This window comes from Pyxicephalus adspersus, chromosome 9 (assembly GCF_032062135.1).
Source record: "Pyxicephalus adspersus chromosome 9, UCB_Pads_2.0, whole genome shotgun sequence".
Lineage (NCBI taxonomy): Eukaryota > Metazoa > Chordata > Amphibia > Anura > Pyxicephalidae > Pyxicephalus > Pyxicephalus adspersus.
In genome coordinates this window covers 11,552,964-11,572,030 of record NC_092866.1, presented here as the reverse complement: position 1 = coordinate 11,572,030, position 19,067 = coordinate 11,552,964, and the positions used below count along the sequence as shown (strand labels likewise).

Here is a 19,067-nt window from a genome sequence, read left to right as displayed (position 1 = left end):
TTATGTTTAATTTTTGAAGCCTTAATCCCCCCAGTTATATTCTGCTTCTAGAAATCATCCAGCTTTTTCTTAACGCAATCTATAGTGGTTGCTGAAACTACTTCCTGAGGGAGCCGATTCCACATTTGCACAGACCTTACAGTGAAGAATCCCTTCCTTATCCGGAGCTTAAACTTCTTTTCCTCCAGACACAAAGAGTGCCCTCTTGTTATTTGTAATAATCTCAAAGTGAATAATGGGGTTTTCTGTATGGACCATTTATATAGTAATACAGGATGATCATATCCCCCTTATACGTCTCTTCTCAAAGGAGAATAGATTCAGTTCAGCTAATCTCTCCTCATAGCTGAGCTCCTCCATTCCTTTTATTAGTTTAGTTTTCCTTCTCTGTACTCTCTCCAATACTACAATGTCCTTTTTGTGAACTGGTGCCAAAATTGGCCTGCATATTCCAGATGTGGTCTGACCAATGCTTTGTACAGGGGCAGGATTGTGTTTCAATCTTTGCAGTCTAATCCTCTTTTAATACAAGAAAGTACTTTATTAGTTTTGGTAATTGCAGCTACCAGAACCCCCAGATCCTTTCATTTCTGATTCCCCCAAATGTATTTCCCCTGGACAGTATGAAGCATGCATGTTGTAAGCCCCCAAGTGCATAACTTTACATTTATCTATATTAAATGTCATTTGCCACTTGGGTGCCCAATCAAGCCGTAAATCCAGGTCTGCTTGTAGATTATAGTCATCCTGTATGGACCTTATTCCATTACAGTTTATCGCTAAACAAATGGTACTTTTAATGCCAAACACTGTCATTTTCAACAGTAGCATACCAGTACAGTAATAAAATAGTATGTGCTGACAAAATAAAAAGGTAGCATTTGATTCTCATTAAGTTAAACTTTGATAAACTTACATATAAATGTGCCAAAATAAAGTAAATGAGTAAAAAATACAGCTGCAATACTCCTCAACCATAGGGCTGTTGCCCAAAGAACTCTACTTAGAAAGAAAATGTCCTTTATTAGGCAACAACCCCACCATCAATCAGAAAAGCTGAGAATGCTATTATGAAGGCAGGGCATCCAGGAGTAGAGGGTCAACTCATAGGACAGTTGCTGCTCCTTCACTGTCCACCCATAGGATGAAGGGAGGGTCAGTGATGTCACCAGACGCACTTAAATGCAGAAGAACAAAGCTGGCTGTGTAAATCTCAGGGCTGGATAGGCAGACATACTGCTGGCATCGTAGATGCTGGGGTCCGTCGCCCTAGCCGTCACAATGACCCAATAAGTTTCAATACGTTAAACCACTTACCAGGGACAAGCACACAAAGCCAGCATTCTAACCCCACTTGTCAAGGAAGGTTGTAATGATATATTTGTTTACAATGGCAGCACTGCATATGGCCTATGAGTTATCGCACTGCAGCCCCCAAAGAAGGGTTTGAACCTAATTTGTCTACCCTGTAATAATCGGAACCAAATTAAGACCGAAAATAGGAAATGTAAATCATGGAGAATCGTGTTCATTCCAACTATAATCACAGTACTCAACCCAGAAATTTTTTTTAAGCCGGGTGAGAAGAAATTGTAGGTGGGTGGCAGCCCCTTTATTGTGACCAAACTCTTTCGTAACCACCCAAAAACAGCCGGGGGTGCTGAAAAGTGTCAGGTGGTACGCCCAGCTAAAAGGGCCTGGGGAGAACCCTGACAAATGTAGGGTCTAAAATTGAAGGGCAGTTTGCATACCTTAACGCTAGTAGTGGGGTTAAATAAATGTACCTATGTATGTTTGTATTAAGGTAGCATAAAATTCTAAATCCCTGTATTAGATATTTCTCCCTTAGCTTTCACCTGCTTTACAACCCTCATGTGTACATTTCCAAGGATGGGCAACAGCAATGTCACAAAAACACTTTTTTTTAGCACTGGCACTGCCTACAGTGTGGATTTAAATGGTGGCAGGGGGCTGGATCATGCAGAAGATGAAGATTTACCAACTGCTGACAGTGTTTAGACTAAAAGGAACACAAGGTACAGTAGTGAATTCCTGGGTCACAAAATATTTGTTTTTAAAAATGCAACTTATTGCTTGGCTTATATCACAAACAATTTTACCATCTCTTATAAAGCTAAATAGTTACCAATGCACATGCCTAGTGAATGAGCTTTTGCTAGTGTCAGAACAGCTTCTCACCACTCAACTTATTGGCAATACAAAAGTTGCTTCAAGGAGGTCAAATGCACCAAAATGAATCCCAGAAGCATCTTAACTGATGTCTAATGCAAGTGGAATTAATGTGAAAGATATTTGTACCTTTCCTACAGCAGCTTCTAAATGTACAGAATGGCCATGACTAGAGCTCTCCATGATCGGCTTCACATTTCACAGATTTAGCTTGAACACTTGTTTTCTTAAAAATCTCAGATCAATGACAATTCACTAATCTGTTCAAATCCTCTGAAGGTGTCGCAGAAAACAAACATTGGAAACTGAACAAAAACACAAACCTTTAATAAAATGAATCTGGAATTTTACATCATCTCTTTTCTTAGCCTTTAACATGAGGTACAAAAACAAATTTATTCTTATAAATAACACATTAACAAAAATAACCAAAATATATAAAACCTGCTGTAAGAAACCAAATTGTGAGCTGTAGGGAGGAAAGCCCAAGATTTTTATTTTTGAATAGAAACCCAAAAATTAAACTTATCCCGGACACCAATCTCTTAAAGTAGAACTCTAAATTGAATGTTTTGAATTTTGTTTTTAGTAAGGTGAAGATGGGTTAGGATGGGTCAAGTTTTTACTGCCACTTGCTTCCATGTAAAAGATCCCTCACATTTTCAGTCTATGACGTTGCCAACAGGACAGAAAGTAAAGGTTGGGAAGAAATAAGCTCAAACAGCAATAAAAACTTAATGGAAAAGGGAATGAAGAGTATCCATTACATTTGACTGCTCTGTACCCACTGGGCAATGTTCTATCATTTCCTGTTCCAGTGCCAGAAGGGAACAGAGATCTCTCTCCCAATGTGGACCAACCTTGAAGAGTCCAACCATCCTGAACTAAAGAGTTTTTGCCTGAATTTAGGTTCATCTTTAGTTTAACAGCAAAATTTGAAAGTTTTACTTTCTGCCTGTAACACAGTGTGCAACAATTTTAGTGTGACATTTTCCAACAACGCAAAGCACCGAAAATTAAAAATTATCCCCAGACATCTTAAGGCAAACAGGCATGGAACATTTTACACAATTTGGTTGGAAATCTAAACCCAAAAGGTTTGTACACAATGGAAAACATCCAAGAGCAGCTCAAATGCTAAAATGAGGTGGGGGGGGGGGGGGGAATTTAAAACCAAAAAAATTATCAATTGAAAAATATTTTAGGAATTGAAAAATTTCAAACTTATGTAGCTTAAATAGTGGGCTAATATCAGTTTTAAAAGTTTGTGAATCTGACCTCAGAAGGCAAGATTAAAAGGTCAAGTCTTTGCAGGATGGAAGGCACACGTCTTGAACTTCTCTTCTTGAAAGTTTAACAAGGCTGATGCAGTCCCAAGATTACAATTTGCTGCAGGCACTGAGCTTGTTATGGTCTGTAGTCTCTTATGGCATTAAGCCATTTATTTGGCTAAGAACTGTGTCAAGAACTCTAAAGCACTTACATGCCAACGGCCATATATACAAAATAAGGCATACTTTCTTCAGCACTTGCTAAGCACGAAAACAAAATTGACCAGTGTGTGTTTAAGGCGATTGGTTTACTAGTTCTGCTTGGACAGATCGCAACTGTCCTGCAAGAGACTTTAGTCTTCATCTCCGCCATACATTTCTGCCAGCTTCCGGAAGCGGGGACCCCAATCATTCAAGCAGTCATAGTCCTCGATGTCTGAATTGGAGGAGTTCAGGGAACTGAGGGAGGCAGCCTCTGAGCCGCTTCCTTCATAATCAAAGACAAGAAGAGAGTCGTATGGTGGAGCGGTGGGGTCGTTATCCGCGGCAAACAGGTTCTGAGGGGGAAAAAAAAAAAAAATTAGAATGAAAACTGGTTTTGACATTAATGATAATTTGTATGTCAAAAGCAGCAAATATCTAATGGGCAGCAGAAATAGAACAGAGGCTTTCCAGGAGACAGGAGAACATTAAGCTCAGAATGTTCCGTCAGCTTCTTTAGAGGTAATTTTTGCTGTTAATGAGGCAGAGAATCCATTAAGCAGCTTCCCGTCATAAGCAGTCCTGGACAGTTCCCTGTAATGTCCACTCACAGGAAATGGAATGTAACCCTTGACTAACTGGTTCATGTGTGTATTTAAAAGTCTACTAATACAGTGGGTCAAAAGTGGACTATTTATTGGTAGGGAAGGTGGGGTAGGGATTTAAAAGCTTTAAGCTGTGTCTTATGAGAGCTCCATGGTCTATTCTACACAACACTAGGCAATTAAGTTGTGTGAAACATAACTGAACATGCATAGAGCAAAAACCCAATCGCCCAGCACACCGAACAGCCAATAATAATCAATGGTAAAGAGTTTTACAACCCAACTCACACTGGTTCTTTCAAGATACAAGTGTACAACTAAACATGAGGTCAATGCTTGACATGCACACCTTTGTTTCACCCTATAACGCTCCTAAATTTCTGCATGTGTATGTTTGATATTTAGCTATCAAAACCAGAAATCAAATAAGCACTGGGAAAAAGACTGAATTAAATTTTTTAATGTGTTTAAGAGGCAGAAACCGCTGTCTGATACACAGGATGTGCCATTCTAGACACGTCCCACTATAATCAATATCAAAAAACATGGCATCCTTGAGTTTCAGCCCATATCAGATATTCAGATTGTCCTTTGGCCACAGCAGTATCAGGACACAACCAGTCATCTCTGCTCTCTAGAAAGCAGTGACAATACAATGATTGATGATCTAGAATAATCCCTGGCCAATTATCAACTCACCTCGTCAATGAAGTTCCCAATCTCGTCTGGGTTTGAAGGCCTTGGTCTGTACTGGGGTGCTGGCATCAACGTAGGGACCACATCATTCCTCATGACATCAGGCCGGGCATCTAAGCCTCGGTGGAGTTGACTCAGGTCATAGTCCTGACAACAAAAAAAGTTTGTAATAAAAAACCTTGTACTAATGCAAAAAGCTTCCACAACAGCATCCTCCATTTTCTAAAATATTACAAAATCAGTCATTCAAAGAAAAACTCACCTGATCCTCCTCACCACCTCCCTCTTCTCCATAGTAAAATATATTATCCCTTGTATCATCTTCTGGGAGCAGCAAAGGTTCCTTCACCACCTTCTTCCTCTTTAAGAAGAGCAGCAAGAGTAGGATAAGAACTGCAACAGAAGCAGATTATTATTTACTAACTGCCCAGGTAAGCAAAAGTAAAGTGTGCCAACAGGACCAACTACAGTCAAACATCTTATAACTGAAATGCATCTAAATATTATTAGTGTTTATAGCCATCAAGATATTAAAGAGTAACTCTGTGTGATCATGGTACGCGGCAAGAATTTTAACTCCATGCCCATCCCTGTTTATGTTTCATGAATTACCCAGTACTTACTTAGAAGACCTAGAATGGATCCAAGAATGACCAAGATAATTGGCAGATCGACCCCAGCAATAATCTTGTCATTACAGCTGACTGCCTTGCCTTCACAGTTGCAGATTGTTGCGTTGACCACTGTCAGCTGGGCTCGGTCCTGAGCGTCGTATAAACGAACGTACAAACTGTAGTCACCAACTTGTAGCTCTTCATTAGGTAAAAGTGTCATGGTAGCTGATGAACAAGATTAACGTTAATGTCAACACTTTCACATGTTACACACAAGCATTTATCTAGTGACCCAAGTAATTTGTCACAGCATGTAGATTGTGAGCAGTAGAGTTTAGATGGATGCCCAGGTGGCACAAAGTTAACAGTTCAATGTGCAGCATCTACCTTTTTGGTTACAACAAAAAATACCATTGTAAACAGAACACAGCCTACCAGACACCCAGCAATATTCTATTTTACACCCTCTGCATAAATTTAGGTTTCTACCTCCTACCCAAACTGGTCTCCCCAGATTACAACCCTTCCCCACACTACAAGAAAAAGTTCTGTCTGAAGTTAAACATTTATAATTAGCCTTTACAGAGTTCATTACACAATCAAAAGTACCTGTTCCTTTCATTTCAGCTCTCCAGGTTTTTTCAGATCCATGGCTCAGTTCTACTTTGTAAGGATAGGTGTTTGGAGGAAGGTCAGCGTCACTGACTGCCAGTTCCATAGGTTCTGGGTTCCTGTTGCACATGGTGAAGACTCGAGGATTGGGGACAGGACCATTGTCATTCACATCAAGAACCTGCAGGATAAGTGTACCAGTGCCAGTGGCAAATGGAATACCTGTAGCAATAGCAGAAACCAGATTATAGGGGACACATCCAAGGCAGTGCAGTAAAGTGCAAAAGCAGATGCAATCACTTATTCTCTGTACAGAATGCAAACGGGGGAAAAACGCTTGCAAAGCTCTAGGCCAGGGGTGGGCAAACTTTCAGTCAGGGGCCACATAAAAATTTGAAAGAGGGGCCGGGCCGATGGGAGAGTGGCCTGAGTTATGCCATCATGACGCCACTGAACGTGACATCAGGATGGCATAAGCGCGCCCACTCTCCCATCGCAGATCTGAGCCTGTGATGGGAGAGTGGGCGGGTTATGTTCAGAAACAAAGCCCACCCACTTCCATGAGCCAGGACGTGTTCCACGCCATCAGATACATTTAATTGGAGGCTTACAGAAGGGAAGACTAGACATTACCCGGGCGGGGGGGGGGAGAACCATATACAAACTTTCTGAACACCCTATTAATAGATTTCAGAAAATAACCTCAAAACAGTATACAAATCAAAAAACTGGTTGGGAACACAAACCCATTCTCTGATCACTTGGCAGCAACAGACTGGGATACCATTATGCATAAGGAGCTTAGAATGCATTATAATGTTTGACAAATTTAAAGGCGAATTGTTTTTTCTTTTAAAACTCTGACCTGCTCTGCTTTAGATCAAGTCAATAATAATGATCATTGGTCTTACCATCATCAATCACCATCATAATGACTGTGTAAGTGTTATTCTTGACATATTCTGACTCTCTATCCAGGTTGCCATTGCTAGTAACAATGCCAGTGTCTTCATTCACAGAGATCCATCTTGCTGGGTCATTTCCAATTTTGTACCTGAGGGGAAATGGAAAAATTAGACAAAATGGCTGGGTTGTGGCATGTCAATTACAAAATAAAGTGAAAAGAGGGTATTAGATTGTATGGCATAAAGATGGGACACCACTAAATTCTATACTCTTTGTGGTGAAGATCGCTGCATAAATAGGACAGGAAAACTTGTCTCCTGTGCCATAGGTCAATTTAGTATTGTAAATTTAGATGAAGGTCAGGGTATAGTATGGCTGATATAGTAAAGCTTTAGTCATGTGACCAGCATAGGCACAAGAAGTATTTTACCCTGGGGATTCAGACATCTTAGCCTCATTTACTCAACCTAGCAAGATGTAACAGAGCAAAGGTCTCCAACAACTGAAGGACAATGAGAAAGGGGAGGACAGGCTTTTAGAACATTTTAAAAGGGAGCATCAAATGAACAAGGTCTGCAGGCAGAAACTGTACTGCATGACCTATGCAAATCCTAATTCTTATAAGTCATCAAGAGCATGTATAATGTAGGCTGAATGACTGAGCAAGCATGCAAAACCCCAACAAAGGGTTTCAGATAGTGTTCTAGAAGTGCAGTAAAGAAGATCAGGGTAATCTGCAAATATATCTATTTCACGAACATGATTCAATATGGAAAAGCAAAACTGCAGACAGGCATAACAATTTACTGCAACTTTGTTTTCCTTAATACATCAGTGAGATTTTTTCAATAAGTGTAATTTGTGCAAGCAATCAGCTTCTGGCAATGGAAGACAGAAGGGAAAAAGCAGCATGAAGATCCAATTAATTATACTGCCATGCTCATGTCCTAACAAGGAAGACACCAAATAGGTGGAAAGAGGACCGTAATGAGTATTTATCAGTTTGCTGCTACTCTTTACTCTCTGTGCACAGGCTGGGGTTGGGCCAAGCATTGAAAGTATTACTTCACTAGAAAATTCAGGTCTTCTACCCAACAAAACAGATTATATAACTGCCACAAAGAATGGCGATGTCCTTTGTGCAAGTTATGTAAATCTCAGGATTATCTGGACAGAAAAGCAGTGCCGATTTCCAAAAAATATTGGAAACGTTAACTAGTTATGGTGGCAAAGGAGTTATAAATATAGCTATATATTCAGACTACACCAAGTAACAAAATAGGTGTTGTGTGGACTTTGCATTTATTAAAAACTTTGTGATCATAGTTTACCTGAGTTTTTGGTTTTGCTGCTTATCAGGGTCCTGAGCAACCAGTGCAATGATCTTCTGACCAAGAGGGAGGTTTTCAAGTACAGACTCACGGCTGATGGCAGGAACAAAGAATGGGGCCTCATTCACATCCTCCACATTGATTGTCACAGTGGCTGTTGATGTTATCAAAGGGACAGCAAAAGGCTCTTCATTTTCCACTGTGATCTGCAGCACAAACTGCCTCCTGCTTTCAAAATCCAGACCCTGGTAAAGAAAAAAGGCTTTATTACTGTTGCTATAGGTGTCAGCTAGTTGTCTGGTAACCTCTCCACCAAGACCATAAGGGTGGCCATAGGGACTTTTGCAGTCTAGTTTCCAAGTTCCATTCAACCTAAATTGATCACACATTACTAAACCAAACTACAGCAAACCTACAAGAAGGAAACAAGGTTAATTTAGACTGGAGAACTACATACTGTTTTAGTATCTAACTTTTCATAAGCCATAATTTAGGCCATTGTGCACAGAATTTGCACTGTATGACAGCTATTCTTCTACACTACATGCAGGAAGGGCATAGCCAGGACAAAAGCATGAGAAAGTCACGTGGGAGTCAGAAGACAAGACTGCACAATGGAGATTTCTGTACAGCAAATACACTGGATGCAGAATCCAGAAGGGAAAACTAAACAAGGCGATTTTAAAAATGAGGTGGTAAAGTTTTAAAAACTTTACTAAAGTTTTCAGGGCAAAAAAAAGTCTTGCTCCAAGACCCTTACCCTTTCCTGCAAAAAGCTACTTCTGCAACATGCCCTGAAGCCCGCACTATAATCCTTCTCTGCAAGCCTAACCTTTAGTCAAGCATAAAACTCAGGTCTGTATATGTCCCTTCCCACATATACACTAATACAAAGCCCACTGGATTCTGGTTTGCCCAAAACAAAACAAAACAAAAAAAAAAAAAAAAAAAAAAAACAAAGACCACACCATTTTGCCATTACATACTGGTTCTTCCTGAAATTATCCCAGTTACCGTACCAAAGTCTTTAAACACTGCTTTAAATAACATTGGTAACCAAAATTTCTATTTACCTTGGCTGTAGTAAGGATGCCATCGTTGGTAGCTGGGTCAGTGGTAATTGAGAAAAAGCTGGCATCTGCTCCCTTAATCTTGTAAGCTGCTCGCCAAGCAGGAGAGTTCATTTCATCGTCATCTGTTACAGACAGTCTTTGAACTTCAAAACCCACTTCATTTTCAGGCACCTGGGCAGTGTACTGTGACAAGAAAATGCTTCATCAGAACAATGGTATGGCTTCAATCCAAAGAATTCCAAACTAGTTTTCTGTGCTTTGTATCGTGTGGATATTACAAACGTACATTTGGAAATAGATTTTAAGGGTTATACAGTTATTAGGCTGATTTTTTTAGTTTGGTGTCATCTGCAAATTTGTTTTTAATATCGAACAGAATAAATTTCTTACAAAACCTATTATGCACAAGCAGACCTGAATATACTGTAACTAGGCAGCCAAATGATGTTTAATGTTGTACAGTTATAAACTTGGGGAAATATCCAGTTAACTTATGAGATCAGGTTTTTGCCTGTGTTGGAGTCAACTGAACAATGCTTCCTTGGGATCTCCTGTAAATATAGATCTCCATCTAGAATAAACAATTTTTTCTAGTATATGCATTTTCCCCAGAGGTTGAACTCTATAGACTATCTTTCAACCTGATTATGTACAATCTAGGAATTTGCATGTTAATACTTGGATGCTTTAGTCATAACCACATGGAATATTGATGATGGGAATACACAGTTAACAAGAAATGAGATCTTGCCTATCTGCCCCAGGAAAAAATTCCACTTGCATTACTCCTGCTATAAAGACCAACCATGCAGATTACAATAAACATTTAATATTGATGCATGCATTCAGACAAAAAAAGTTAAACATCAGAATCAAGACAGGTTGTTCACGTTTATGTTGGATAGTAACTTCACATGTTGGCTGACACTACACAAGCTGCACCTAAATCCCAAGCAGGTTTTTCACCGATTGTTAGTGTTATACTGTCTATTAAACAGGATTTATATAGCGCCAACATATTATGCAGCGCTGCATGAAGATCAACCCTGAATCTAAAAGGAATAGTACCAATGTGGCAGACATGTAAAATCTCAGAACTCTCCACATGCATCAAGCATTAGGTCGTTTCATACTCAAACATCTAATATCTCCCATAAGAGCTTAGCTCAGAGTATTGCTTTAATTGTATTAGTTTACAGTTTATACAACACTACTGCCAGATTTTAACAGGCAAACTCAGCAGCATGTAATCCTTCCTGTGGGAAACCATGAAGATAAGTGTTAACATTTCTAGCCAACTCCATTATAACTGCACATAATCAGCATACCAGGAGACATTAAAGTGGGGACAACACTTTAGACATTTTTGCAGCCACTACCATCTACATGCACCCCAGTAATGGTGGCATGGCGTTTTCCCCAGTGTGGGCTTCCAAATGGTAAGAGCAGGTTTATTACAGTGACCACTTTTCTATCAGAAGCAAAAAGGTGACCGGATGACAAAGCTAGGGAATAATTTGGAGAGCGTCATCCTGTAACAGGTAGGGCAATAACATAAGATCTTATGGCAAGAACAGCAGGTCAAACATTAAAATGACTGAAATATTGACATTGCTTTAACAGCAACGATTTCATACCTTGACAGGGTCGAACACTGGTGCATTATCATTTGAGTCAGTGATTTGGATTATAGCTGTTGCGGTGTTGGCCAGACCCGTGCCTTCCATATCTGCAGCCTGAACTATCAGGGTGTACTGTGGTACTTTCTGCAAAAGAAAAAAGAAGGTTTCAACATCTGAGAGCCAAAAAAAACCCATAAAAACAACAAAAACACAGGAACAGAGGACAAGCAAGCATAAAGTCCTCTCCATCAGCTACAGTAGTAGAGAAAGTAGAGAAAGCTCATTGTTGCCTACAACTGGGACATACACCAACACAATTCCTTCTTGGAAAAAAATGGGAAGCTCACCTCTCTATCCAGTCCAGCTGCAATGACACTTATAAGTCCAGAGGCACTGTTGATGGTAAAAAGCCCAGCTATTGGGTCCTCAGGGGTTTGTTTTAGAATGGAATAACCAAGTATAGCATTAGCTGTTGAAGGGTCATCTGCATCAGTTGCAGTTACATTCATCACAGGTGTACCTGGAACAAGACAACAGTATGTTAAAAACACTGCTGAGAAAAAGTAGTGAATTCGCCACTAAAAAATAGGGTGCCTCTAAGAGGAAGCCTTCCTTAAATGAAAGTGCACCAAAAACTGGGGCATAAACACCAGTCACCAATTTTAAGGATAAAATGAATGCAAAATAAATAGCCTTTCAAAGACACAAGAGAACAGAATCTGATCAGTTATCCACACAGATTAAACAAAATTGGGATAGAAGGTGCACACGGACCAGACCATTAAACAGCAATTAACACTGCAAAATAAAACTATCCAAGACATATTTTAAGACTGACATACAACACATCGCTAATGAGGCAAAACATAGAAGTAATAAGAGGCCTTAAAAACCAGGAAAATGGCTAGGGTGGGGAACAAGTCAAAGAAGAAAAAAACACACACACAACTTTGATCTGCAACATTAGTAGAAGTCCAAGCATGCTATCTTACCTGGCTGTACACCTTCCCTAACAAACCCCCGGAATACTTCCTGTGTGAATTGGGGTCTGTTGTCATTCTGATCGATGACATCGATTATGATATCCATAGGTTCTTCAACCTGATGACCATTCTCGGAGACTGCATGAGATTGCAGCTGCATTCAGAAAATAAATATTTACTCATTTGTAGCGATCAATATACAGAGCCATTTCAGACTTTTATATACAAGAGCAGAAGATACTCACTTTGTATGATGCATATTGCTCACGGTCCAATGGGCCAGTGACCAGAAGCCAACCAGTCTCCTTTTCTATAGTGAAGACGCCAACTGGTGGAGTGTCTGCACCCTGTCCAGTGATACTGTAGAAAATCTTCACGTTCTTGTTAGATTTAATCTGGGTTGAAGAAATAAATGAAATTTTTTACCCATACAGCACTATAGAAATTACGAGACTTAGGTGTACACTTTATTAAATTACATTCTTAAAGCTGACCTATGATTTAGATTGCCATCTGTGTCTCACTGAGGGAGAAGTCAGACGTGTTCCAACCCCCAACTTTATTAAAAATTAAAGCACCTTTAGAAACCCTTTAAAACTATTTAATTCAATTTTCCTATTTTGAGAGGGCAATTGTTAATGTATGTTGATTAACAGAAAAACAAACAGGCATGTTAAAACATCAGTGTACTGACTGTTAACAGACTTCACAAAGCAGAAATGTCAATTTTTATCAGCAAGACTTACCTGCACCAATCGCTTTGGAAATGTCCCTCTGGCATTTTCAGACACCTGGATGGGTGGAACAACCCAGTCTCGTTTCCTTCTCTTGAGGCCTGCCTGCTTTTCTGGGAAGACCAGCAGCGGATGTTTGCCTTTGCGGTGGTTTTTCTGCACACAAAAATGCAAGTGTGAAATTCTGCAAGAATATAAACCTAACACTCTGTAGCATTGCCCATATACCTGCAGGGAACCAGTTTGAGCAGTCATGTTGCCAGAGGAAGCACCATAGCATTACGACCACCCTGGATAACAAAAAACTAATACCTAAAAACATAAAACTTTTAGAAGCTGAATAATAATTCCAGTACCTCTTTAGGTTTGTGTAGTCTCTTGATAATGACAGTAGTGTAGTACTTTTTGCCCTGTGTATCCCATGTTGTGACTGTGAACTTAATTGTATGTCCATGAAGCTTGATATGACGTTTGGGTATTAGGTTTCCATTCTCTGTGACCAAGAAACGAGGGTCTCCTACATCATATCTGCTGTGTTTTCGTGGCGTGCAGTCAACAAAATTCACTGCAGGAAGAGAAAAAAAAAGAAAGTCAGCCTAAGTGGTGAAAAATTAAGTCAACAAGCAGATCTTGGCTCAACATGAATAAAAAGGTTTAATGCTGCATTACCAGCAATCCGAAAGCAACAACGGAATAGGTTCAAATGATACCAAACCGAATTGTAAAGTATAGATGTGGTCAGTATTTAGTTAAACTCCACATAGATAGATTCAAAACCCTGCATGGCCAACCAAGGCATGCAAAATTTAAAAAAAAAAAAAACCCACACACACCACACTAATATCAAAAGCAGACATTTTTATAGCAATTATTTTGAATGAATGTTCAGGTAGATTCTAGAAATTGATCAAGTTGGCCGTTTCAACTCCACACATGCCAAAATGTCACATTTACATTCCCTTCTTGGAAAGGGAATCAATCTGTCATTGAACGCCATTGCTTAATATATCTGCACATTATACAGTTCTATAAAACTTCTGCTCAGCCCCCTTCCTTCCCTGATACAACAAATCCATACACCATCTAGTCAGCATTCTCCAATATGTGGATCACAAGAAACAGATTCAATTATGTTAACAAGTCCTTTTGGACAAAGACACCAAAAGAAAGTTGCATTGTATGTCTAGAATTAGAATCTTCATCGCAGAATCTCCCAACTATACTCCCAATTGTTCCTGTACCCCTGGGTATGCTAACCCTCCTCTAATCTTTATAATTAAGCAGAGTAAAAGCCCCTTATAATGGTCATAACAGGTGTGCAGCAGACCATGTAATTTAGCAGAGGTCTCATCAATAATTACCAAGAGATAGGAAACCATAGAGTAGCCTTAATATTTACACCTGAGCTCTGGTTTACTGCATTTTAGGGAAAAACTAACAGGCCATCTAGAAAGATCCATGCTTTCCTATTATCCCTCCAGAAAGCCTATTATATCTCTACACCCAGTGTATTTTTAGTTATCCTGAAAACTTTACTTGGTGATGGAAAAGACAAATGAACTCCATTCCTGAAGGCTTGTTTGATATCCAAAAAGAAACTTCACTTTTTGCTGGTCAGATCCGGTAAGGGCTTAATCATGACTGATACAGTCCAACGTTTATAAAACACAGAATGCCATCATCACTTAACATTTTCAGAAATTCTGCACAACTTGTAGCAATATCTGAGGAACCAATTGACACCATGTAGCCATTTTGAATACGGTGCATGGCAGACCCAACCACAGCACAGTTTATCTTTTTTAGGTATACCTAACCAAATACAGGCTTTTCATTACTGCTTTTATAGTTTGGATGTTACATTTTAAACCAGTTTGGCCAACATATCTGTCTATTGAGCTGGCAACAGGAAATGAGTGTTCAGTGAAAGTCACACATGTATGAGAATTGCAAAGTGTGAAGCACACCATAAAAATGAAGAACAGTATCCAAGTGAGAGTACGTCAAATTGCATCACCTCTGGGAACGGATCTGTGTCACATCAAATTACCACCCCGAAAGTAAGGAATTTTCAGTTATCACTCAAAATGAAGTTACAACAGCAGGTCCCACTCTAGTGCCATCTTTGCCAACTGGTAGAGCCTTCATTAAAACACAAGGATCACAAAAGGCCTAGTTAACACTGGTTACTGTACCAACTTTTAAGCCATTAGTTTTCAGGATATTACACAACTAGGGAGGAGTTTTTGCAACCAAAATGGGAAATTTAATGATTAGTTGCCATGTGAAAGGTAACTGCAGATGCAAACAGAAAAACCAGACTACTTTTGCAAAAGATCAGAATATACCCTCAGATATTAAGGAGCAACGTAATACCAAAAAGGAAAATCCTTCCCACAGTAGTTAAGCGTTCAAAAGCTTAACGTCGGCATAATGGTGTTTATGACACGGATCAACAAGTTCTAAAAGAGGTGGAGGGGCTCAGGAATCCTCTATGTTCATTGCTCCTGCAACAAACACGAGAGGCTAGTGTAGGCATGAAATGCCTGGAGGGCCAAGCTGCATAAAATTATAAAGCAGTTTACCCCAGGGAGATTCTAACAATTTCAGTGCTTATTATAACTGTATATTGTTGTAGTAGAATAGATGTGGTGCCAGCTGGGGTGTAGAATCTCTCTCAAAAGCAGACTGTAGGATGGGTAAAACCAAAAACCTTAGCAGTCTAAAGGCACATGGCAAGCTGTAAAGACAGACTCCGATTACTACAGGTTCTTCAAATTATTGAACATATGCGCTACTGCCATTGAAAACCAGGATATATCGGTTTGTGACAAGCAATGACCCTCTGGCAATGACAATTACACCTACATTTTAAGTGCAAATCATGAGAAACAAGGCAAAGTAGTACCAATAAATAGACTTGCTTGCATGACCCATATTTAGGCTACAAAATGTGTAATGGTACAAAAGTGCATTGATTGCCTTTATGAAAACCTATGGCCAACTTCAGATTGGATGAGGAAGCTACAACACCTGAGTAGTATATACATGAGAAACATGTGTTTCATTGTAGAACATTACAGCCTTTATCTTACAGATTACAGGAAAATGTCCTAAAACCAAAAAAATGAAAACTATTCAGTATCATGGCGGTAAACTAAGTTACTGGACAGTACTGAATGACCAACTATGGGCCCGTGCCCATAACAAGGAGCTGCCGAAAACACTGGATGGCTCATGGGTAGGACAGCACCTCAGCATGTCTGTAGAAGAAATCCTGCCTGGATGGGAGGTGGAGGCAGATAGGTAAATAATGAAACCTCTATTCATGGCAAACAAAGGTCATACTGTGCAAACAGAGCTTCAAAGGATCCTCCCCCACCTCCATGTCATTATGTCTTGGCATGCTTTATAGCAAAACCCCAACCAACCTTTTAAAATTATCTTTAAGCACCAATTTCCTAACATTTCATTTTAATGTAGGCTAGAAAGAATAAAATAGATTGTTGACTACGCCTTATGATGTACAACCTGATTAACTACAACACGTGACCAGCAAAATACTGCATTTGTATTTGCAAAAATATATGGATAAAAGACAAGTTTAAGGGGCAGAGGGGTGCATTCCAGTTATTTTTAAACATTTTATCGTATGGCATCGTGAAAGTGAGTGTTCTAAGACTGCATCAAAATTGCTTAAGTTCTTTTCCCCAAGGCAAAAAAACCCCAAGATGAAAGAGGGGCAGCCATTTCACCCCATGGCTTTGATGTGTGTAAATATAGTCTGTTTGTGGAGTGTATGATTCTTTATTGGAGATAAACATTAAGCTCTTTGTGTGATAACACGCATGCTGTCCACCCAGCTCTTAGGTCAATGGGATTTCAGTTATCTTTTCTCTGACTCACTAAAGACAGAAGTTATATACATCCATTGAAAAAGAAAGCTACCAAGCATTAGGGTGGGTCTAAGCCTTGTACATATGTTCAATTTCTGTAGCTGGAAATTATCTTCTGTGATCATTTGCAGGGAAGGAAGAATGAACAGGCACAGTGCCATTCTGTTCCATAGAGGGGATGGGGGCGGATAAGCAAATGGCACCCCGCTGTGCTCGCCTCAATAGAAGAGTATAGTAGCTTCCCCCACTTGGTTGTTCATTGATCCGCCATGATTGATTAAAGTAATTGGACCACTGTATACAGATACCATATCACAATTCGTGGCAATCAAGAATGTTTATAGAGAGGACCAGCCCTGATAGAAGACTCCTCCAGTCTGGATATTACCTAGTTATATGCCTGATGGGCTGCCTAATGAAATAGGCATTTTTGAGCACTGCACAGATAAAAATTGGACCTAAATCAACCAACCAACAACCTAGAACTCCTGCTGCGTGCATACATTAAAAGGCTGGCAGCCATTCAAAATTCTGCTTAAGGGAAAACAGCAATTTTTATGCTTTTCCAATGGTGGCCACTTTTGAGTTGTCCTGGAATACCACAGCAGACATAACCCTTAAAGCAGACTTCTCATTCTTCAAAGCATGCCAGGACCACACAAATCCAAGGTTGTAAAGGGCAGGTTCCCCATCTACACCTCTGGTAAGCCATACCTGGTAGATTTCATTGATATATACAAATATTCTGTTGACTGTTTTGTAACAGACTGAACTGGTAAAACAGTAAAGACTGAATCTACCAAATGAATGTTCACCCCAATTATGCACTCACCAGAATGGATAACTTAAGTGAAGTTCCTTCACTCAGCAGTTTGAGTATTAACTAAGTAAACAAACCCCGGTGTATAAGTGAAGCTAGCAGATTCTACATACCAAACAACAAAACCACTTTATGTCTGATCTGTAGCCAGATTTCCAGGCAAAATCTGCTGACCACTTCCCAGAAGGCAGACATGTGACACTAGCCATGTACAATGCACAATGAAACATTCATCTTGTGATGCCCTGGGAGTGGGATGCTCACTAATAACACTGAGCACTGGATTATGTCATCAAAAAAAAGGAAGAGAACACTGCGTGTCCCAAGAAAGTTTTAATAGCAGAAAAAGAAAATAAATCTGCACTTTTGTTGAAGATGCTTTACAGCCTTCCAACCTTCCAAACGCCTTCAATATTACAAATGCAATGGACACGTAAACTATTGCTAGATATACATGGACCTGCATAGGAAAACTAAAGGTGACGAACCTTAACTAGTTATTTTTTTAGGTTGGACAAGTTACCTCTGATTAGCTTCAACTGTCACAGTGGACCTGGCCTTTGCTCCCCAAGCATCTTCTACTTACCAACCTGTCACTTTGTTCAGCATTATTTTTTTAAGCTAGCATACCTAAGCAAGTTATTTTTACAGGGTCCAGTGAGATTTCAAAGTTACAGTTCTATGGCTAAAAGAGGCTGGGGTCCATTGTCAAGACTGCCAAGCCATGTACAAGTAATATGTGATCCTAATAACCATGTACAAGTAATATGTGATCCTAATATCCATGTACAAGTAATATGTGATTCTGCACCATGTATAAGATATAGGAAGATTCCTTACTCAAAAGCAAAGTTATAGGACCTTCTTACTGTAAGTTCTATAACTTCAGCACAAAGTTTAGGAAGTTCTGAAGACAAAGGAATCCTTGTCATTTATATAAGGGGAGTTTCTGCAATAAAAGTCACAGGTATTTGGTTATGGTGCCGAAAAGCTCAAAGTAAAAAGTGCGTACCAGCCAGCTTGTCCATTTCCAGCCTAAAGCTAGCGACATGCCAAGCAGAAATTTTTAAGATTCTTTTAGTTCAAACAAATGAATAGTGCTCACAAAATACTTTTGGAAAAGAATGAGGATTGCAAATGGAGCAATGATTTTTTAATGTGGATTGGTTCACCTTCAAAATTTAAACTTTTTTAGGTCACAACAGACTTAGCACTTTAATAAAATATTGCAATAGTCAATTAGTGCATTAATCAAAAATACTAACAAATGCATCATGGACGCCTAGCATTACTTTGGAAACTAAGCTTCCAAGTCAAGTTACTCATTAATCAGCCATTCATTAAATCCATCCCCACATGCTTGGATAGAGATGGAGTTTGTATAGTTTCACAAAAACAACCATTTACAGGAAAGGAGTTACAACCACAATACAAGTGTTTGCTAATCCAGTCACCAGAGCATCAAAGTAATTCAGTGTCAACGCCATCCTCCCCCATAGCTCCCAGGAAGGGA

General features: G+C 39.5%; 1 protein-coding gene across 1 annotated transcript in view; it reads right to left on the bottom strand.

The window, feature by feature from the left end:
• Positions 1-2,493: 2,493 nt before the first annotated feature.
• Positions 2,494-19,067, bottom strand: part of LOC140338376 (EP-cadherin-like) — a 33,879-nt gene continuing 17,305 nt past the window's right edge. The window contains exons 3-16 of the mRNA XM_072422579.1: positions 13,195-13,403; positions 12,851-12,994; positions 12,350-12,499; positions 12,114-12,258; positions 11,469-11,641; positions 11,137-11,265; positions 9,500-9,682; positions 8,427-8,671; positions 7,101-7,243; positions 6,187-6,411; positions 5,587-5,802; positions 5,226-5,356; positions 4,967-5,110; positions 2,494-4,018 (exon numbers count right to left, since the gene is read on the bottom strand). Coding sequence (XP_072278680.1) covers positions 3,815-4,018; positions 4,967-5,110; positions 5,226-5,356; positions 5,587-5,802; positions 6,187-6,411; positions 7,101-7,243; positions 8,427-8,671; positions 9,500-9,682; positions 11,137-11,265; positions 11,469-11,641; positions 12,114-12,258; positions 12,350-12,499; positions 12,851-12,994; positions 13,195-13,403 — 2,441 coding nt within the window. The 3' untranslated portion in view covers positions 2,494-3,814. The remainder of the gene's footprint in view (positions 4,019-4,966; positions 5,111-5,225; positions 5,357-5,586; positions 5,803-6,186; positions 6,412-7,100; positions 7,244-8,426; positions 8,672-9,499; positions 9,683-11,136; positions 11,266-11,468; positions 11,642-12,113; positions 12,259-12,349; positions 12,500-12,850; positions 12,995-13,194; positions 13,404-19,067) is intronic.